Source organism: Lepidochelys kempii, chromosome 8 (genome assembly GCF_965140265.1).
Source record: "Lepidochelys kempii isolate rLepKem1 chromosome 8, rLepKem1.hap2, whole genome shotgun sequence".
NCBI classification, from domain to species: Eukaryota; Metazoa; Chordata; order Testudines; family Cheloniidae; genus Lepidochelys; species Lepidochelys kempii.
Window position 1 is genome coordinate 78,706,815 of NC_133263.1, and position 23,653 is coordinate 78,730,467.

Below are 23,653 nucleotides of genomic sequence, written 5' to 3' on the forward strand. Positions count from 1 at the left end.
CAGTTGGAGCATACCCAGCATGGTTTGCGAGGTGGGACTTTTGCTGCCCAGAGTGTGGGGTTAACCCTTTCTTGCCTAGTATGCAAACCTTGTCACAAGGAGGCACAGACCAACTACCTCTCCAGTTCCTTTCTGCTGTTCTACCCCTCATTGTCCATAGCTTCACTAACCTTCCTGCTTCTAATCTAGGAGTGTGCTTTTTCTGTAAATAGTGTACCCTTTATATAGTTACAGTAGTTTTACTAGTAGGTAGATAGTGTTTTGCTGTCTGGGGGTTTTCCCCCTCTTTTACCCCACCACCATTTGGTTCTTAGTATGCCTAAGATTCCAGGGCTTCATATCCTGCATGGCCTGCCCCTGGATCATCCCAGTGAGTGACCCCATTGATTTGGGATTATATTGCTTTGGAGAATCCCACATTCCCTCCAAATGCAATATTTGTTGTTCCTTTCCACCCTGAATCCAGCAATCCCATGAATTCCAGCTCTGAAGACACTTGATGGAGCGGTCTATGAAAGCCCAGTCCAACCCTGGGTCAGCTGATCTTCACACACACACCCTGTACGTCAGCTGGAGGTACATGTTAACACCCCTGCTGGCCAGACATGCCCTAGCTTTGGACTGTCAGAGACCAGGCCCAAGGGCTCTTAATAAGCAATGTCAGGAGGGTAAGGAGAAACACCCTCAGAAGAAGCAGGAGAAATCTTCTCCCAAGGGTTCTAAGATGACGACTGCCTTCCCTGCACCCTCCAAATCGAGTGAGACTCTGCACCCTGGTACGGATGTGTCAGGGGCTCACAGAGAGTATGGATCTGAACCGCCAAGAGCTGTCCCAAAACTGTTGGTCATGGAAGGGGAAGGACACCAACTCTGGCACCAGCAAGAGAAAGAAAGGAAGGATTACCAGCTGCACCAATGGTACAGGAAGAAATACTTGATAGTGGACATTCACTTCCCAACCTAATTCAGCACCATCTGCCTGACCAAAAGGCAGAAGCCCTTCCCATTACCCACCCATCAGACCCTGGTTGCTATTCTTGAGTAACTGGCTCCATATTCCAGCCCAGTCACTGATACTGGTGGAACCAGTGGTCTCTAGGTAGATATCCATACCATCATTGCCCCATTCTACAGTATTGTCCACCAGCTGAGCTATCACAAGGCATACAGTGCCAACAACTATGCCAGTGGAATCTGGATATTCATACTCCTGTGATGAGCTAGAGGCTGAGATAGCAGCTCTGAGGCTATCCATTGCTACTCAGCAATTCCTGCCAATTTCAAGACCTCCTGAGGAGCATTGGGGAGTCACTCCAGATTCCCCTGGAGGAAGTCCAGGACTCCACTCACAAGTGTTGGATATTTTCCAGACTACAGTCCCTATTAAGGTAGCACTTCTGATCAATGAAGCTATACTGGAGTCAGTCCAGACAGTCTGGCATACCCCAGCCACTTGTGCCCCCACCCTTAAAAGGTGTACCATCTAAGGGGGTTGAATATTTGTTTTCACACACACCCCAAATCTCAGGTAGTTCAGACTGTCACTGAATGCATCAGACTGAGACAGCCTAATTCTGTTCCTCCCAACAAGGATGCCAAAAGATTAGACCTCTTCGGAAGAAAGTTTCTCCTCCACTAGCCTACAGTTTTGGATTGCAAATTATCAGGCATTTATTTCTAAATACAACATTATTAATTACAACAAATTGTCTGAGTTTACCAATAAAACTTCCACAGAAACTCAAACCACAATTTCAAGACATCATTGACAAGGATCAGCTGACAGCCAGGTCAGCCTCCAAGCTTCAGTTGATGTCTTGAACATAGATCTGTGCTGACTTCAGTTTTCATGATACGGGTTTCATAACTCCAATCCTCTGGGTTTCCCAAAGAGGTTCAAGCTAGTGTGGAGACCTCCCCTTCAAAGGCAACAATCTGTTTAGTGAAAAAATTGATGTCTTTGCACACCATTATGGACTCCCATGCAATCCTCTTCTCCTTGGGTATTTACACTCTAGCACCTTGGAGAAGGTACTCCAAACCAACCCCAAGTAAGCAATGCCCTGTTCCTTAGCCTTTTTACCATCACAGAGCACATGAGCCCCCAGGAAATGCCAGTGTGTGCAGCGCAGCAGAAAGAATGCCATGCTTTCATCCTCTCCCAGTCACAGCTTCCTGCCAAGAGATCATTTTGATGGGACCCTCTGAAAGATGCCAGCCATAAGAACATAAGAATGGCCATAGGGGTTCAGACCAGTGGTCCATCTAGCCCAGTAGCCTGTCTTCCGACAGTGGCCAGTGCCAGATGTTTCAAAGAGAATGAGTGAAAAAGGGCAATTATCCCCTGTCGTCCAGTCCCAGCATCTGGCAGTCAGAGGCTTATGGATACCAGGAAAATGGGGTTGCGTCCTTGACAATCTTGGCTAATAGCCATTGATGGACTGATCCTCCATGAACTTATCTAATTCTTTTTTGAACCCCATTATAGTTTTCACCTTCACAATATCCCCTAGCTACAAGTTCCACAGGTTAACACTGCATTATGTGAGGAAGTACTTCCCTTTGTTTGTTTTAAACCTGTTGCCTGTTATCATTGGGTGACCCCTGGTTCTTCTCTTATGTGAAGGGGCAAATAACATTTCTTTATTACTTTCTCCACACCTTTCATGATTTTATACACCACAATCTTCTCCGCCCTCTGATGTCTCTTTTTCAAGCTGAATAGTCCCAGTCTTTTTAAACTGTCTTCATATGGAAGCTGATCACAACCTCTATCATTTTTGTTGCCTTTCTCTGTACCTTTTCCATTTCTAATATATCTTTTCTTGGAATGACCAAAACTGCAAAAATATTCAAGGTGTGGGCATACCATGAATTTACATATTGTCATTATGATATTTACTGCCTTATTATCAATGCCTTTCTTAATGGTTCCTAACGTTCTGTTAGCTGCTTTTTTTTTTTTTTTTTTTACTGCCACTGTACATTGCACAGATGTTTTCAGAGAACTAGCCACAATGACTCAAGATCTCTCTCTCGAGTGGTAATAGCTAATTTAAACTCCATCATTTTGTATGGATAGTTGGAATTATGTTTCCAGTGTGCATTACTTTGCATTATCAACGTTGAATTTCATCTGCCATTTTGTTGCCCATTCACCGTGTTTAGTGAGATCTCTTTGTAATTCTTCACAGTCAGCTTTGGCCATAACTATCTTGAGTAATTTTGTATCATCTGCAAACTTTGCCACCTCACTGTTCACCCCTTTGTCTTGACCATTTATGAATATGTTGAACATCACTGGTCCCAGTACAGATCCCTGGAGGACCTGCTATTTACCTCTCTCCATTCTGAAACCTGATTATTTATTCCTACCCTTTGTTTCCTGTCTTTAACCAGTTACTGATCCATAAGAGGACTTCCCCTCTTATCCCATGACTGCTGGTACTGAAGTTAAACTTACCAGCCTGTAATTGCCCGAATCACCTCTGGAGCCTTTTTAAAAAAATCTGGCATCACATTAGCTATCCTCCAGTCCTCTGATACAGAAGCTGATTTAAATGATAAGTTACATACCACAATTAGTAGGAACTCAAATATGAAATTGAAGAACTTCAGAACTCTTGGACATCCAAAACCACCTCTACTGACACGTCAGTCTGGAATGGTTCCTCAGATTTGTCACCTAAAAAGAATGGCTGAAGTGTGGGAATCTCTCTCTCATCCTCTGTAGTGAAGACTGCTGCAAAGAATTCATTTAACTTCTCCACAATAGCCTTGTCTTCCTTGAGTATTTCCTACCGTGACAACTCACTGCTCATGAATTGGTTACTTGGAGAGGTACACTCAACAGTCCTCTCCCTACTCAGCCTCCTTCGATCCTTAGGACTTGAAGTAAACCTAGAAAAGTCCTATTCAAATTCTAGAGTTCATTTGGAGCAACTCTGGACTTGATTTCAGCCAGATCATACTTACTTGAGGACAGATTTCACACGAGGAGGGACCTCCTTGCTCAGTTTCAGCTGAACCCTCAGATGACAATTTGATCCTGCCTGCTCCTCTGAGGCCACATGACCTGCACCTATGTGACCTCCTTCTCAAGGCTTCATCTCTGGTGCCTTCAGGTGTGGTTATAGACTGCCTGTGCTCTGAGCAAGTCTGGATGAACAAATCTCAATTCCCTCACAGTGTCCTGACATCATTCACTTGGTGGGGGACAAAGAAGCTAGGTTTGTAGAGGGTCCCTTCATTTTCTCCCACCAAAGAGACTGTTTTCAGCCGCCTTCCGACTGAGCTGGGGCGTTCACCCAGGCAATCATGTGGCTCAAGATTCATGATCCCAACAAGAGTCCAGATTGCACCTCACTCTCCTCAAATTGTGAACAGTACGTGATGATACCTATAAAATACTCCTTCCTTCTGTCCAACCCCAGCACATTCGGGTCCTGTTGGACAATAGGACCACAGTTTATTACATAAGCAAGCTGGGAGACTCATTAGAGGAGACACTGCTAGTGAAAAACTTTCCAGTATCAGGCACATGGAACACATGTGTACACCCAGTGAAATACCTATAGGAACCACACATCTTGAAGAATTCCAGTCACTTTAGGGTAAGTGTCACAGTTCTCAACAGTGGTGACAGACATTATTAAGAAATATAAGACCACAAAAATACATGTCACTCCTGTGACACATTTCCTGTCCTAAAAAGGTGACACACACAAGGCTAGGACATGAATAACAAATTGAGTTGAAGGATAATATGGGGCCTCATGCACCATATCTTGTGACATTTTTCCAAGTGCCCCTGTTTTAGGTTGGTTTTAAAGCTGCTGATCTGTGATTTGGGGGGGGGGGGGGGGGTTGGTTGGCTGGTTTTTTGCCCTTACCAAAATGGCTACTATCTACCATTGTCCCAGCAGAGCTGAAACTACAAGCATCCCCCGCCAAGTTGGCAGCCATCTGCCTACATCCTTTACCAGGTGTTAGTGAAGCTGTACTCAGTGGGACAGAATCCAAGCTTCCCTCAGCTTATTCACCATGTGAAATCTGGGCAGAAGATGGGGGGGACAGTGCAATGTGCGGGGCAAAGAATGACCCAGGGTGCAGAGTCATCATCTTAGCATATGCGCAACCTGCCTCAGGTGGCATGTGACCAGGAATTATTACCAAATTTGGTCTGCTGGTTGGATCATTAGCTTCCCTGGCACAGGCCGGGTGCTGACGGGGAGTACGACATGAACGCTGAACCATGCCCCACAGGGTGGGGAATAAGGGCAGGGAATCGGAGAGGTGTGTAGGAGAAGTCGGGAATATATGGAAGTGAATGCAATGGGTGGCCAGGACAATGAAAGGAGAGCTGGTAGAGAATGTAGGATGGAATTGGGGGTGTCTGTGGAGACAGGGGAACGTGATGAGATAGGCAGGGAGATTGAATACAGTGCCAGATAATGAAGCCTTGTTTACAGCAGCAGGCTTTAACCTGAAATAGTACTAAACGTTGTTTGTTCCTGTCTACACATGCAGTTCAGCAGTGTTCCATACCAGTTCAGATGCACCTATTGCTGACATTTGTTGTCAGTAGGGCTGTCAAGCGATTAAAAAAATTAAACATGATTAATCGCACCGTTAAACAACAGAATACCATTTATTTAAATATTTTTGGATATTTTCTACATTTTCAAATATATTGATTTCAATTACAACACAGAATACAAAGTGTACAGTGCTCACTTTATATTTATTTTTGATTACAAGTATTTGCACTGTAAAAAATCAAAAGAAATAGTATTTTTCAGTTCACCTAATAAAAGTACAGTAGTGCAATGTCTTTATCATGAAAGTTGAACTTACAAATATAGAATTATGTACAAAAAAAACTAAATTCAAAAACAAAACAATGTAAAATTTTAGAGCCTGCAAGTCCACACAGTCTGTCTTCTTGTTCAGCCCATCACTCAGACAAACAAGTTTGTTTACATTTGCAGGAGATAATGCTGCTCACTTCTTGTTTACAATGCCACCTTAAAGTGAGAATGGCACTGTTGTAGCTGGCATCACAAGATATTTATGTGCCAGATATGCTAAAGATTCATATGTCCCTTTGCACTTCAACCACCATTCCAGAGGACATGCATCCATGCTGGTGATGGGTTCTGCTCGATAACAATCCAAAGCAGTGCGGACCGACGCATGTTCATTTTCATCTTCTGAGTCAGAGCCGCCAACAGAAGATTAATTTTTCTTTTTTGGTGGTTCGGGTTCTGTAGTTTCCGCATCGGATTGTTGCTCTTTTAAGACTTCTGAAAGCATGCTCCACACCTTGTCCCTCTCAGATTTTGGAAGGCACTTCAAATTCTTAAACCTTGGGTTGAGTGCTTATAGCTATCTTTAGAAATCTCACATTGGTACCTTCTTTGTGTTTTGTGAAATCTGCCGTGAAAGCGTTCTTAAAATGAACAACATGTGCTGGGTCATCATCCGAGACTGCTGTAACATGAAATATATGGCAGAATGTGGGTAAAACAATTCTCCCCCAAGGAGTTCAGTCACAAATTTAATTAATGCATTTTTTTTTTAACGAGCGTTATCAGCATGGAAACATGTCCTCTGGAATGGTGGCTGAAGCGTGAAAGGGCATACGAACGTTTAGCATATCTGGCACATAAATACCGTATATACTCGTTCATAAGCCTAATTTTTTAGTAAAAAAGGGAAACATCAGAGAAGGGGCTCGGCTTATGAACGGGTATAGAGAGGGAGAGGTGGGATGCAGCCCCTCCTCCCAACAGAGGGAGCAAGGAGAGGCAGCACAGCCAGCAGAGCCAGAAGGGAAGAGGCAGGGCCAGAGTCTCTCTGCTTCTGGCCACGCTGCTCTCCCCCCAGCCTCCCAAGCCGCTGCAGCTCCGGGGCTGGCAGGCTGCGGCTGCCCCGCCCACCGGAGCACGCTACAGCCACGCCGCCCGGCTTCCGGAGCAGCTACGGCCTGGCCAGAGACATCCTCCCCTGTCCCTCCCCAGCTAAGGTGGGAAGGGATGGGATGGGGAGAGTGTGGGGGTCCCAGGCTAGGGGTAGGGGGTGGTCACAGGGGTTATTCCCCTGGCCTCCAGCTTCTCTCCCCGCCAAAAAAATTTCCCCACCAGTTGCTGTCCTGGCCTGTCAGGGTAAGCAGCTGGCGCGCCGGGACACTTTGTTTACTTAGGTTTACCTCTGTGCCTGTGGACGCTCAAGGTAAACAAACCATCTTGGCCCTCCAGCGGCTTATCCTGGTGGCCCAGGAGCCAAAGTTTGCCGATCCCTGAATTATAGGGTCGGCTTCTGAATTTTCCATTTTTACTTATCCGTCTTGGTGGGGGGTTGGCTTATAGACTAACCGGTTTATGATCAAGTATATATGGTACCTTGCAATGCCAGCTACAAAAGTGCCATGCAAATACTTTAAAAAAATCAAACTGTGGTTCAGTGATCTAACACTTTAATAATTTACTATCATAAAATAGTTTAAAGTACAAAGGTTTTATGCTATGCCAAACTGGACGCTAAAGCTGTTTTGTCTAAAACATGAGAGAATGGAAAGTGTATTGTGGCATGTGAATTACTGTAGCCTCTTTGAGGTAAATGTTTGCTTAACCAGAAAAGAATGTGTTGAGGGCCTTGCCAAAGGAAAGGTATTGCTGTACTTTAAATGCAAAGTACTGTAAGTAAACCAGTAAATGTTTTTCTGTTCGTGTGTTTTAATCCACAAGTTATGAATGCATTCATTGAATAAGAATTGTAATATATTGTTATCCTTTTTAAAGGGTTTAAGTAAGAACAGGTCATAATTACTTTGGGTCAAGAGAAACATGAAACCAAATACTGTATTTTCATGATGGTTGAAGTTTAATATATATGAGAGAAAGAAAAAAAATCTATTGCTTACATGAAGTTTCCTTCAAAGCCAGAAAACTCAATTCCTAGCTTACCTTCAGTATTTCTTTTGTCTGGTGGTTTCTGTGATGTACTGTTCTTAATCACGCATTACTGTAAATAGTAAAGTGTGTCAATAACTCCTCTCATCCATGCCATGTGGTTATTGGCAAAGAACAGCTACACAGCATGTTTAAAAAAAAAAAAAAAAAAAAAAACACTGCGTGAAGAGCAATTTAAGGGAAATGTCCCCCTTGTACATAAAATTTATTTTTGTATTGAAACTTTATTTGCCTTTAACTGATTCAGTATCTTAGTAGTAATTTAATAATCCTAATTTCAGTTTCAAAACAGGAGTCAGGTCACTCAGATCACATTGTAATAATATCTGAGCATCTGTTAGATGTTGCAGTTATGTTAAGTATTAGAAACAGGGTTTGCATTGTAGAAGACTTCTGAAAATTCTTTCCCCTCAACACCACCATCCAGCTTTTTTTGGTTTTGAGGTTTATAAAGACCGGAGAGAATATGGTAGTTTTCGGATGTAATTGTAGGGAATATGCTCAGTTTACTTTTTATTACTGTGGCATAACTTATGTTACGTAAAGCTGATGTCAGTACTGGCTCCAAATATATCCTTCCTAGAGGGTGAAAAGGCTTCCTTATATGGAAAAGGCCTGCTGATCCAAGTCATGTGACCCTGGCAGAACACACAAATAAGTGGAGCTTTCTGCTGGGAGCTGTATTTGCAGCTGATGCTGTGAGGCGAGGTTTTGGCTGAGGGGTAAATGGAAAGATTATGCCATTTTTTAAAATATGATTCACATAATGGGGATCATACATTGTGTAAATTGTTTCCAAGCAATTTTACCTCTACAAGATAGCTGTAAATGCCTCCAGTATAAATTTGTTCTAACAGTTTCAGCCTATATGATCTTTTTTCTACCTGTCTAATAAGCTATTGACAATTTAAAAGCAAGTATGTTAAACTAATATTCAATATTAAGCATGTAAATTAAACTTTTTAATATTAGAACCTTAAAGCATGAAAAATTATGATTACATCTGTTTATTTACTTAGCATACTATAAATGGCAACCAGTTCAGGAAAACAAATTGAGCACTGAATTTTTTTTTATTTAATTCAAAATCAGTTTTTGGTCCTCTTAGTTCAGTCTTCAGAGAAACTTACATTTCACTCATTCCTATATTTTTAGGATAAAGTGTTAAACTTTAAAATGTTTGTTTGATTTAGATGGATAGTAACATTGGCTTGTAATTAAAATGGTTTCCAGTTGAAAATTAGTCTTACCAAGATGATTTACAACTAATGATTATGTTCATTTCTGGAAATTAAGAAAATGCATATTACATCCTTGATGCTATAAAAGTTGAAATAAACTTTGCAATTATTTTTTTAAGCTATGATGAACTGCATACCAGTAAAAGCCTTCTAGACAATTTGAAAGACAAGGTAGTAATTGAGTACCCAACATTACTTGTGGTACTGAAAAAACTCAAGAATGATATGGGAGTTCTTGGCCAAGGTAAGCATAAATTGATTTCCTGTTATGCTACACTTAGATATTTTAGCTGAATAAACAATAATTAAGGATACATCCTTTATTAGTCTCAGGAATGTATAGTATGTTTTTGTATTTGCCTCTAAATTTAAAATATTGCTAGAAAAAATCTTTTTCAGATTTTGTGAATGCTCTGCTTTAATTCTTTTAGGTAGATGGCTTAAATTTTATGCTTACTCAGTTTACTAGTTTTTAGTACATCTTATGTAGCGTAACCACAGCAATAAAATAATCTTTTTGGACTTTTTTGTAGTCTTATTTATTACATTTCATGGGTAGCAAAGCTGTGCAACACTTGTTGGTGTTAAGGACACAATTTATGCGTAATTTCCCAGTGTAATTTTTGCTCACATTGGACAATTAATTGACATTACAAGTTCAAATGGCTATCATTTAATTCAGAAGATGGAGTTTCAGTGGGCTTAAAAGAGTTACTTTATCTTTCCAAAAGTAAAGGAAATTTTCATTTTTATTTTTTAATTTTCACTGCAAAATTGTTGTTCTACTCCACTCCAAATGGCCACATCTTAACTAGTCACCCTTCTTCCAAAAGGTGCTCATCATCTCATTTTCAGTCATGCTGATGACAAGTGAGGCACAGGCATTTTGTCTTCTGCTCTACAAGAAACACAGGAAAGTGTTATCTAAAGATGCCAGTACAGAAACTTGGGTTGCCTGTTTGAATCCTAGAAGGTTGAAGTTGCCATCTGGTTGAGAGGAACTTGCTCCCTCTTTATACTGCTGATTTAAAAATAAGTTACTGTGCAACAAAGGAAAAGTATAAAATGGATCCAGAAAGACCGCAAACGCACAAAAAACATAGAGAACAAGGAAGGTGCTGGTGTTGGGGATCTAACTAGAAGAAACACAATGGGTAACAACAACATGTGCTTCCTAACTGGTGCATCAACACAAACAGCTGGGCTCTAGAGTAAGCAGCAATATAAGAGCATAATGACAGTTATGAGTAGCAGCCGTGTTAGTCTGTATCCGTAAAAAGAAAAGGAGTACTTGTGGCACCTTAGAGACTAACAAATTTATTAGAGCATAAGCTTTCGTGAGCTACAGCTCACTTCATCAGATGCATACGTTCCCTTCCTGCTGTTCTTGTAAAGTGCTGGAAATGGCCCACCTTGATTATCACTACAAAAGGTCCCGTCCCCCGCCCTGTCCCCCGCTCTCCTGCTGGTAATAGCTTACCTTACCTGATCACTCTTGTTACAGTCTGTATGGTAACACCCATTGTTTCATGTTCTTTGTGTATATAAATCTTCCCATGGTATTTTCCACTGTATGCATCCAATAAAGTGAGCTGTAGCTCACGAAAGCTCATGCTCTAATAAATTTGTTAGTCTCTAAGGTGCCACAAGTATTCCTTTTCTTTTTACGAATATAAGAGCATGTAGGTGATCTGGAAGATCAGGAATGTCAGCATTAGGAACTGAGTATTCAAACGCTGTACCAAAGGAAGCTCCAACAATCCAGTCTGTAATATTGACAAAGCTCTGTGGAGAAACTCCCAAATAGGTTTGCAGCAGAACTTTCCTGGCAAAGACTTAATCATGGCTCTATGTCAGGGGTGGGCAAACTGTGGCCCAAGGGCCGCATCCAGCCCTTCAGACATTTTAATCTGGCCCTCTATCTCCTACCGGGGAGCACGCTCCAGGGCTTCCTCCGCTCCAGCCAGGGAGCAGGGTCGGGGGCTTGCCCCACTCTGTGCGTGCCGTGGCTCCATGCAGTTCCCAGAAGCAGCGGCATGTTCCCCCTCAGGCTCCTACATGTAGGAGCAGCCAGGGAGCTCCACACTCTGCCCCCGCCCCAAGAGCCGCCACCACAGCTTCCATTGGCTGGGAGCTGCAGGGGTGGTACCTGCACAGAGCCGCCTGGCCATACTCCACATAGGAGCCAGAGGGGGGCCATACTGCTGCTTGCAGGTGCTGTTTGAGATAAGTGCCACCTGGAGCCTGCCCTCCTGCACCCCAACCCCCTGCCCCAGCCCTGATCCCCCTCCCGCCCTCCGAAACCCTCAGTCCCAGCCTGGAGCACCCTCCTGGACCCCAAACCTCATCACCAGCTCCACCCCAGAGCCCGTACCCCCAACCGGAGCCCTCACCCCCCTGCACCCAAACACCCAATTTTGTGAGCATTCACGGCCCGCCATACAATTTCCATATCCAGATGTGGCCCTCGGACCAAAAAGTTTGCCCACCCCTACTCTATCTAGATTCAGAATTGGACTGGAGAAAACACTGACTTGTATGCCATAGGAAACAGTCCTGCAGTAGCTGTGGAGAATGGTATAGCCTTATTGATGGATTGGTGATTGATTAATATTGATTGATTATTGATTAATCTCTTAGACCACAGTGATCAATAAAGGTTTGGTCTCTTGAGGGATACAACATCAGGAATATTACTATCCGTATCATTAGAATAAGGGACCCTAGAAGCACATGAGAAGCGATTTTCAAGTTATCACAAGTCCCTTTATTAACAAATCCACTAAGCAGATAAACAGTCCCGCAAATGTTGAAATATAATAGTGGATAGAATGTGCAAAGTGCTTAACCGTAAGAGTGGTGTCACTCACATCTCAGCTGCAGCTGGGGGACCTTGGAGTATCCGTCTTTATCTTGCCCTGCATCGTCATTGTCACCTGTGGCTCTCATCCTGACCGCCCTCTGCATACCCTTTCCCCCTACTCCCCAGCACACAGGCTGGACAACACCTTTTTTTCCTGAGTCATGCTTATACCTGCTAAGGCTCGTATATAAGGGTTCCAGCCCCTTTTTCTTCAGTGGGGTGTGAAAGTATAGATAATTTAGGGATGCCCCATCTCTCATTGGCTATATCCTTAGTTCCCCTTGTTCTCATTAACACATATGTAAATGAGTTACCCTAACAACTTGAGGTTATCACAGAATACCCAAAAATGTTACTGTCAGGCATCTTGTCGTATTAACTGGTACATAGCAATATATTTGCCAGTCGATTGCTGAATAGTTTCCAGAACATCAGCACTTAATCCATTTTTTACCATAATTATTAATCTTTACTAGTAGGGGGTTATCTTTGGGTCAACCTGTTTCAGGCCCAAGGCCTTGTGTGACTAAGTATTTTACAGGCCTGAGACTTGAAAGCCCTGTGTGACAATATTAATTAATACTTCTATTTCACCTCTATATCCTAAATATACTTGATATCTTTTATTCTTGGCTGCAGTAGGTTAGCCATCTAACTTCCATGACTTTTAACCACTGTTCTCTCTGGATTATAATGAATGATCCTACTAGATTACCCTCACTTAAAGAAAGGAGTGGGTTCCTTTCCAGCTGACCTTGAGAGCTTCTGGTAAACGACAGAAAATCTAACTTCTCCTGAGAAGTAAGGCACCACATCAGAGGGTGAGACTGAAGTCTTTGTCTTGCAACTACATTCACTCCAGGAGGAAAAGCAGACACATTACACTTACTGGAACATTTCCATTCAGCGATAAACTTTTGTCTTCATTTTATGCAGTTTGGCTTGAGCTGAGCCCTTCCCTGTTGAGCAGGACCCCCATATTGTAATAACTGATATGAGAGAATTTGTTTTAAAATTGATTGGAAAACCAAGTCTGAATAGTGTTGATGTCATTAAACATATTATTTCCTGATGAGCTATTATGGCAACTGCCTTTGAGCTTATTATCCAAATAAAGTATTGAATGAATTTCTAACCTTTGTAGTGCTACTGCTTCTCTGACTGGTTGGTTCCATGAGAACTCCGAGCAGAGGATGGACCAAAGGGAAGAGAAAACTGATGTTGGCCAGAAATCTGAGGAAATGTTGAGGAATGTGTTAGAGATGTGCAAATAAATGTCTTCAAGACAGTGACCATCTATTGCAGGCTTTGTTCAAAAAGCAGCTCTCTTAAAAAGCTTATATTCAGTGAATGTAGACACCCATTTCTGGTTTAGTAAACCATGAATTTGCTTAATCTTTTTATGGCTGTTAATATAACGCCACGGGTTTCTATAAAAATTCAGGAATGCAGTCCCCCTACCGTGAGGAGCTTACAAACATGATTAGACATAGCATAGCAAAAGATTTTATACAGGGTAAAGGAAAATGCTGTTTTTACCTTTGCACATCTTATTAGTTAACATGTCTTTTTCAATTTGTTTTTTAATAATGAACTTAAGCCATGTGCTCAGTTTGGGCTGTATGGCCCGCAGGGCCTACTCTGTGCATACTAAAGGACTTATCCCCTTATATCCAAGCCCCTCCTCACCTGGTGGGTAGAAGGGGGAGGTTTGGAAAAATACCACCCTAGCACTTGTTCTAATTTAAATGTAAAAAAATCAGTGTTTGATTCAAATAGTCACATTTTTAAAAGGAATATATATAATTTTGGTGTTTTGAAGAATCCTGAAACTGCCCAGAAGGTGGAGTTATGCTTGAAGGAAATTATCATAACTTTTGAAGCCAACTACATTGTTCAATTATTAAGACTTTTTAAAAGCAGAGTTCACTGCTTAAGATATCCAGGTGCAATCTTTTTTGTAATGGACTGAAAATCTATTGAAGGTTCAAAATAAGATGGAAGAAAAGGTATAAAATAAAGTGACGAGTGATCCCATAAACAGTTGAGACTCTTCAGGTTGTTTATCTATCTATCTATCTATCTATAGAAACCTAAAGAATTAATATGTCCCCAAATATACACAATAAGGAGTAATCCATTCAAAGATTATTAACCGAAAGTCTCTTTAGTTCCTGTTCATTATCACCAGTACCGTAACAATCATAGCCTTCATTAAACAGAGTCTTATAATGGGAAGTGTTGGGTAACCTTAATAGGTAATGCTACCAACCCCACCCTTAATAAACAATATGCTGTTTTTAACTGAGTGAAAACAATGTGCACTGTCCATTGAAGTAGTAGTACTTGTAACAAAGCAGAAATAAACTACTATTCAAACGTTAAGCCACTGAGCATCTTTGAGTCAGAAGTTTCTCTGACTATTTTCTATAATGTTGTGATGCTTGACTTGCTTAAAGAAAAAATACAGGTACTCTTCTGTCAACACACGAGGTCAGTCATGGGTCAAGTTCATAAGGAATTACAGACATTTTGTCAAGACTTAGAGGCAGAAACAGTCCTCACTTTGTGCATTAACTCAGTACATAGCTGGCATATAAATCTTAATTGATTATACACTAGATTTAATGTAGACAAAATGTGACCTCTAATGTTTCTGGGTGAAATGCTTCTGTTTTCTTGACCAAATTCCATTGAAAATGTACAGGTGCACACTATGTTCCATGTATTATCTGTGCTTGCCAGCTGCAGAACTTATCTTGACAACATAATAATGATGCTCCATTAGCTCCCTCTTGTAATATTTCATTATTAAAGAGCAGCTGACACCATATGTCCAGAAAACCTATTTGAATTCATCACTGATCAGACACTGAAAATACCAATGCGGGAAGGGGAGGTTGGTGTGTGTCTGTATCATAGCCTTACTTTGCTCTAGCTGTACTTTATATTTAGGTTTGGCAGAATTTGATTTTTTTTTTTTTATTTTGCTGGATAATATTTTTAAGCGTTTTCATTTTGTATTGATTTTAAATGTTCACAGTTGTGAGAAATTATGGGGGATCAGGCAATAGTAGTGGGTCAGATATCTATTTAATGACAATAGATGCTGAGACTCAAGAAGTTAAATCTTTATAACAGGTAAAACATCACGTCAAAATATACAAAGTAAATATTCTTAAGCTCTAATAATGTCAAGCATTTTTCTTACTTTCCCTATCTAACTTTTGATTATTATGGAGGAAAATACTGTTCTTTGTGTGCACCATGATCTAGAAGTTTGACAATAAAAAGCAAATCCTTCCAAGACTATTTATATTGCTTATATGGTGGTGCTGCAAACTGCTGGCATCTGGTGACCTCACCTTGGGATGGTAGGAGCATAGGTGCTGGAACTAGGAGAACTGGGGGTGCTGCCACACCTCTGGGCTTGAATTGGTTTCCATCGTATACAAGGTTTACATTTTCATTCAATGGCTCTCCGTACCCCGACTATAAAAATTGTTCCAGCATCCCAGAGTAGGAGTCAGTACCTGCTGATTCAGGAAATAAATATGAGGGTGAAGGCCAGATTGGAAAATGTGTGCTGCATAATGTGATGTCATTAAGACAGTATAGGTCTGTCCTAAAGCTCTGGGCATTCTGAACCCATAACATCATCTTCTTTGGCTCTGAGGATTCTGCAGCCTTGCCACATCTTTAGGATTGAAACGTATAAACACAACACATTACGTGCATCATGTCTTAATTTTCCAACAGGAAACTAGCATGTCTCAAGAGTTCCCTCTCTTAATCAAAACACAAACAAAACTGCAAATAATTGATACTGCATTTCTTTTGGGTTATAAGTATGTATAACTTGGGTTATAAGTATAAGCAACCAAGAAAGTAGTATTTCAAAACAAATCAGCTGAGGGAACGAGCCAAACTTCAGTGGATGGAGAAGAAAAGTCACCTGGATGCAAATGCACTGTGCCTTTATTGCTAAAGGTAAAGAAATCCATAAGCACTGTTGCTCTGTCCCGCAATAGTGAGATTCATCTTGATGCCACCAGTTTGTGTTCATAATCTCACTGTGAAATGGCCATTCTCAAGAAAATAATCGCTGTTATTGGAAGGCAGAAATATAACGTGTTCTTTCTAGAACACCCATTCTCTACCATGAGCAAATAGATGACAAACAAACAACAGTGCTGTAACTAATGGTCTCCTCTTTTTTTTTTATGCCCCCCTCAGATGCTAGTGAATCCACTGAGGACCTGGACAGTGACAGTTCATCCCTCTCATCTGAGGAAGAAGGGGAAATACGGGACAGTTCCTGAAAAATCTGTTTTGACAGAAGAGGGTGTGGTTAGCTTTTTTTTTTTTTCCCCTTCATTAAATTTATTGTGGCAGTTTTGTTTTAAGAGCAACATTTTCAAAACTGGATGCCTAACTTTAGGGTAAATCCTAGCCATACATTTTCCATAAATCAGTGTAATAATACATATTTCAAAGGTACATTCAGCTTGTTCAGTAATCTCGGGCATCTAGCTTTTATCTGAACAACCCAGCTCCATATTTCTCAAACAGAGCTTAAAAATCTGTCCATTTACTTAGGTGCCTAACTTTAGCCTCCTGTTATTTTTAATAAAATCTTGAGCTAAATGTTTTTCTAGTTGAATTTACTTTTTACAGTATTTCTTTGCCGTGCTGAGCCTCTATAGACGGGGTCATAATTTCTTGTTGACTTTAATGTTCATTTCATAACAATGTGTGTGTTTAGTGCAGTAAATTTAGCTTTTCATATTTAGGTGCATTGTGCAGGATCCAGTGAGGACATTTTTTTCTGGCTAGAGTAGTAGTGAACTTTTGAATTGTTAGCATGATGTTGTTTTAAATCAGCATAAGCTCGAAAATCAGTAGAACTGAATAAATTCATTAACTGCAGGTAATGCTACTACATTCATGACTTATAAATATTTCTTATTTTGTGTACCTTTGTATTGTGATTTCATCTGTTGAAATCAGACATTGTAAATATTTCCTAGTTTTAATGGAATATCTTCTCAGATTTATCTCTAATTTAAAATAAAAACATGAATCTCTATGCAGCATCTTTCAACACATCATCTGCTGACAAAGAACATTTGCTGTAAAACTCTAGAGTAGACTTTGATTATCCCATAGTACACATCCATGTCATGAGTCACTTCATACTTGTCAGCCTGTTTTTGGGTTAGATCCCATGTCTATGGTATTTGCTATAGTGGGACTGCACACACAGCCTGGGGCAGTAAAGCTCCAATACACCTACCTGGCACTATTAGTCTCAAATCATTGAGGTCCAACATAGCATAGGGGATCTGCACATGCAGGGCTGCTTACAAACAAGTCCTGATCTTGCAATATACTTTTCATGTAAGTTCTCAACTCAGCATCGTTAAATCCCTTACCCGCCTTCTAGTTTAAGATGACCCAAGTGATAGGAACTTGGAAAGCCAGTCCTTGACTATTAGCACATAGTGGCCGCAATTCAGATTGAGCGCTCATGTCAGGCACTCCCAAACATACACAGAAAAACAGTTCCTGCAGAGGACATAAAGTCCAACTAGACAGGAAAACAGCAGCACAGAGAAGTGAAAGGACTTGTCCAAGATCACATAGTGGTTCCATGGCACAGCCAAGGAGAGAACTCAGGTCTACTGACTCCCACTCCCTTGTCCTATTTCACTGACCCATTGTGGTAGTCCCACTAGCTTCTTAACCATCATGCTTCTCTCAGAAGACTTTGGTAGCTCTGTCTGTGCAAGATGGTCACTGTTAACCTGTGCCTGATATCCCTCGAACCCTGATCAATTTTTCCACCAATTTTCATGGGTCTACAGTATGCTTTCATCACCTCCTAGGAATCAAATAGTCATCAAATGCACCATTCATTGGGCCATCCAGTTAATCAAGTGTTGGCGAGAGAGTTGATGCCTGGTTAGCACTGGACAGTTGTAGAATACATGCCATTGTTTCTGACAATAACACCACATCTCCTTTCCCCAGCCGCCCTTCCACTCACTATACCAACCCCCATCACCCTGGCTCCCTAACCACTTTTGATGGATGGCAGGGAATCCAAACTGCAGTATCCAAAGAAGTTGGAATTAGGAAAGAAACCACAGCAAGTCACATCTCTAACTCTTTTCTGTTCCCTGGGTTCTTGGTAAATTCAAACAACCAAACTTCTCCCTGTCTGGTGACAGCATCCTGTGCCCTACTTTATTTTTACAATTCATAGTAATAAAGAAAAATAACACAAGAAGACCAGCTAATCTTTTACCCACTTTTACAAGGACCTTTGTCCATGGTTATAAATACTTTCATGTTACTTTCACTTCAAATGAAATAGTAGGTCTTTCATAATCTCTGATTGCTGCATTCAGGCTCAGTAGCCACAAGTTACTGGAAACAAGTCTTGCACCTGTTTGCATAAATATGCATGAGCAATAAACCTCTCATTTTAACGAAACAGTGTAACTGCCAAAGCATATTTGATAGAAAATTAGTTTCATCTGCAGAAAATAGTGGGATTCTTGTTCTTAAGATTCATGGGATACAGTGGAAATTAGAATTCTACAGATATTAACAAACCGGGCACTTCATCTGTGTATGATTAATATTTGGCTGAGGCACATGGTTTTGTAATAGATACAATTTGCATTACTCTTCTAAACGCTTGCTGTTTTTCATTAATTGTGCAGAAATGGCTCGCCCTTATTTTTACACCAGTCCAGTTTAAGCTCTTTTGTCACAGGCGAACACAACCCTGATTTGTTTTTAAATGTAAACGCTGTTAAATCTGCCTTTCAGATTGAAAGTATTCATTGCTTTAAAATGATAAAATAAACATAACTGGGCATAATTCTTTTGGTTGTAGTTAGAAATAAAATTCATCAGAGCAAAGCTGCAAACCATCACCCAGGCTTTTGCCATATAGATAAAATTAAATCTTAATTTTTAACAGATGCATTTAGCATTGTTTTCCAGATTGCCTTCAATCGCTTTCACCTTTGTTGGCAAAATGGTGCTACCAATTTGAACAATGGGGATGACTCCCAATTTCCTCCATGACTAGTTTAAATACAGTTTTTTAATTTCACCAATATTTGATAAATGTTTATTTTAAGGCAAATGCTTAACACAATGAAAGAGTGGGTTACTGATGATGCCTGAGTAGCTCAGTTTTATACCCATCGTGGTCAAGGACAAAGATATAACAAGCTCTTCCTAGGAGGCAGTGAAGCTAAGTGATGGGATTGGGTCTTCCCTATTACAGAACTGTGTTCTATTCCCAGCTTGTGTGACCTGTATTTGGGATAAGAGGCATTGTTTAATAATGAGAGAGTTATAAAGAGTACAGACTCATCAGCATAAAAAGTGAGTCTAGAATTCATATTGTCTTGATTCCTAGTTATTGTCATTTGTATTTCTCTGCTCCAGGAGTTATCCCATTCCCAGACAGTGCGAAGAGGGGAGGCTGCTGCCCATGTGCTGCCACCAAAGGGGTAGATGAGGTTCTGAGGTCATGTGCTGGGTCTGTGGGGATTGTTGCAGGGGAGTGCAAACCAGTCTCTCCTAATACAGTACTGTAGTATGTTTGTACTAGAGAATTCTTAATATGATAGAGTGATGTGACTTTTATCAAACATACTCTAGGACTTTGGAAAGAATAAAAAAATTAAAAAGCCTGATCATGTATCAAATGGTCTGTATGCACTGTAGGTGAAATTCATCTCTGTGCAGAGGGCCAGCACAAATTCTATGCAACACTTAGGCCAGGGCTACACTGTGGGGGGTTCGAACTAAGATACGCAACTTCTGCTACGCTATTCACGTAGCAGAAGTTGAAGTATCTTAGTTCGAGTTACCTGTCCGTCCTCACAGTGGCGAGTCAACTGCGGCAGCTCCCCTGTTGACTCCTCTTACTCCTCCTGCCAAGGTGGAGTACAGGCGTCGATTCGGGGATCGATTTATCGCGCCTAGACAAGATCCGATAGATCAATCACTACCCGCCGAGCCAGTGGGTAGTGAAGATGTACCCTTAGTCCGTTAGGTGGGACTTAAGCTGTGCATAGTCCTGCGCTGGCTCTATATGTTTTACATGAAGGTATTTATCATCAAGGGCCTGATCTTTAAGGATGCTGCCTTTCCGCCACTGAAGTCTGTAGGCGTTGAGTATGCTCAGCACCTTGCAACTTGGGGCCCCCAAAGAGTAAATGTACAGCTGTGACAATGTTACTCCGTTCAAGCTGTTTGCTCACAAACATTGCATTCTGTCTTTAAATTCCAAACAATTTCCCTGAAAACACTTACCAAACAAAAAAAAAAAAAAACACCATACACCATGAATTTGTGTTTGTGTCGTTGCTATGGAATTTTAGTTCAACTGGATGCAGATGCAGATTCTGTTAATAAGGAAAAAAATGAACTGTGTGCTCCAGTGAACAAAGATTACCCTATGTTTGTATTAGAATGTTGCTATGGTAGTGCATATGGTTTTGTTTGATAGAAATTTGCCGTGAAATGGAAGGAAATCATGTATGCAGGACAAACAAAAAAGAAATTGCAGCAAAGAAAGTTCAGTATAAATACTGAAAGTGAAAGGGCTGTCATAGATGATATATTAAATCCAGGAAAACATCACATAGATAATGTAGACTTTTTCCTGCCAGCCTTTTTATAATTTGGTAATAGAACTGCACTCCCACTGTGTCACAGGCCTGTATGACTGATGGACAATGGAATAGTTTCTAATGATGTTTTTTCTTGTTATAGCTCATTTCCCATAATAACTCTATTGATCGTAATAGTTTTTGTTATGGAAGCAAAGCTCCGTTGGCTAAACTTACTTTTACCACTCTATTAATTAAACCTGCTGAAAAGCCCATTACATTAGGATAGACTGGAAGGACTTTTCTCCAGGTTTAATTAACATGGTGATAAAAAGATCAGAAGCCACTGCAGCCTTTCCTATACCAGGGCTCCCATTGGTTTAGTGAGATTATATATATAACTTTTGGTAAACTACTCTAGTGGAGGCACAGCCCAAGTGATATTATCCCCTCACTCCTCAGTGTATTACTTTCAGGTCAGGATGGATGCATGTTGGCTGGTGGTGTGGGATAGCTTGCACTGAGATTTCATGTACTGTATCTGTACTGTGGATAAAATTAGTTGTCAGCCAGGTTTGTCAATCCAGCTTCTCTAACACTCGGTGTTTCCTTTTTCACCATCTAAGAGAAGAAAAGTTCCTCCACAACATATATCTCGCATTTCGCTCTGCACAGTATTCCCAATGATCTCACAATGAGATGATATTGAGACAGACGTGCACAGTGTGTGAGGGAGAGAGTGTAAATGGAGTTTTTAATTAATAGTGGTGTCTGCAGCTGGTTGCACTCACCCTGCACTGAACAGGGAAGAGTTAACTCTATATTGTGGGCTGAGGAATCCAGGCCCCTTCCTCCCTACTAGGCATGCTCCAAGTACAGCAGTAGTATAAAAGGGAGCTACGCAGCTCAGTCTGGGCTGACAGCCGAGGAGGAAGAACGCTCGCCGCAGGCTCCCACCTGGGAAGTGCCAAAGGCTCCAACATCAGGAACAAGGAATGCTGAAGTCCAGGCAGAGACTCAGATGCTGGTGGAGGTTCAGGAGAACCCAGGGCTGACCGGATCCATCTGCAACAAAGTGTTTGGAAACCACAGAGGCACCCAAAGTATGACTATAAGAGATACAGTCGGAAGTAGTCCGGGGGGCCCTCAGCTGCCCAGCCGAGAATAGTCAGCGTATTGCGGTCAGGATCCCCGTCACTGACAGGGCCCTGAGTTGAGACCCAATGGCGTAGGGAGGACCCGGGTTCTCCTTCCCTGACCATCACCTTCCGCTAGGTGGCGACCTGAGTTCCTGACTCCGGCCATTGGGCCTTACAGCCCTGAGAGTGAGGGCAACTCCACAGGCTCTGACTACTAGGTCTCGAGGCCCTGAGGCCAAGAGCAGTCCGACAGACTTATTCATGGGACAGGGTCCCCCCACCCGTCACAGTGTCACTGAGTCGCATGCAGGCAGTAAGTGTTCTCCAATGGCACATCAATCACACCAGTGTCTGACTGACTGTAAAGCTGTTTCCAGCTTGCTTTTTGTATCTTTAGTTAAATGAATATCTTTGCCACAAAGCTGTATTCCAAATAGTTTAAACCACTTCTAGAGCAGGATGGAATATGGCTTCTTATTTGTTGACATTAACAGTATCCATATAGAAGCTCAAAAGATGGCGACACTACAGTACTAGATCACCTGCCTTCTGAATAATCCAGGAAAAGGTATTTGCTGCCAGCTACTGTTGACTGTAGGAATTTTTTCTGGGATGTAGATGCTTTTTCTGAGATCTTTTCACATTTTCCTGTTTAAAGTGCTCATTCTGCTCAAACTTCCATTCTCCATATAAAAGTTAATGGGCTTTACATGGAGGATCTAGGCATAATCGTCTCTTCACCCCACCAGGACAAAGAGCAGATCCTCCTGCAGCTTCCTGGCTACAGTTGTGGCTCCTGCCTGATACGGCCCCTCTTAAAGGGGGTGTTGGATAGTGGATTTGGCAGACTCACTGTTAGCACCTTGGCAGCTATCCAAACTCCCCTCTGCACTACTGCAAAAATTCCATGTAGTAATGCTCTGTGGTGTGCGGGGATGTAAAATTCCCCCTCCTGGGTTCTGTGACCTTGTATGTACTCTTTGCAGAAGCATGTTAGTTCTACTGCTTTCAGGCCACATGATTCCATGCAAAGAGGAAACAGAATTTGCCCCTGGTTGGGCATTTAGTTTTTTCAGATTATTTGCTTGAATTTTTTGTACCATTGCATGTTCAATAAAAATTCCATTTTTGTGGATCTTCTGAAACTTCTACCCAATGGGCTTTCTCAATATTCACAATCTTGTTACATGTATCCACATTTGCACATGCCTCTTGCCTCCAAAATTCATCTTGTGCTGCCCTGTTATCTCACCTTGGTAAGATTTTTATTCCAAAAGAAAAGGAAATTAATGTAGTGGAAAGAGAAATAACTTTGTATTCAGTTAACTTGTTGAATCCAAGCAGAGTCTATTTCTCAAGATTATTTTGCTCTTACTAAACTTCCATTACTTATTTGAAACTTTCAGTGGCCTTTTCCTCCTTTATTTATATATATATATATATACATATAACTACTACTTCTGCCTGTTAAGTGTTAGAAGGTGTTTTCCAGTATATGTTTATTTTCCTTTTCATTGGAATGCTGAGGGCTCTTCCAGCATCACAGTTAATATTGATTTGCACCCTTGTTAACTGTCTTAACAGCTTTCAGGGAGTCAGTAGACTGAATGATCCCTGTGCTCAATCAAAAGAGGGGCTTCTGCTGGTTTGGGCATCTGGGACTGCTCCAAAAGTGGTATGGAGGATTGCAACAGTAGCTGCTGCATGGTCATCTCATTTTGTGCCATCTGTATAGCAGAATGGTTTGGAGTTGTGAAGCAAACTTTTATTCCAGTCTCTCACTGAAAAGATTCAG

At 41.3% G+C, this 23,653-nt stretch overlaps 1 protein-coding gene across 1 annotated transcript in view; it reads left to right on the forward strand.

The window, feature by feature from the left end:
- Nucleotides 1–18,947, forward strand: part of ZNHIT6 (zinc finger HIT-type containing 6) — a 60,805-nt gene extending 41,858 nt beyond the window's left edge. Inside the window, exons 9-10 of the mRNA XM_073357182.1 lie at nucleotides 9,334–9,458; nucleotides 16,314–18,947. Of these exons, the coding sequence (XP_073213283.1) occupies nucleotides 9,334–9,458; nucleotides 16,314–16,399 (211 nt within the window). The 3' untranslated portion in view covers nucleotides 16,400–18,947. The remainder of the gene's footprint in view (nucleotides 1–9,333; nucleotides 9,459–16,313) is intronic.
- The last annotated feature ends 4,706 nt before the right edge of the window (nucleotides 18,948–23,653 follow it).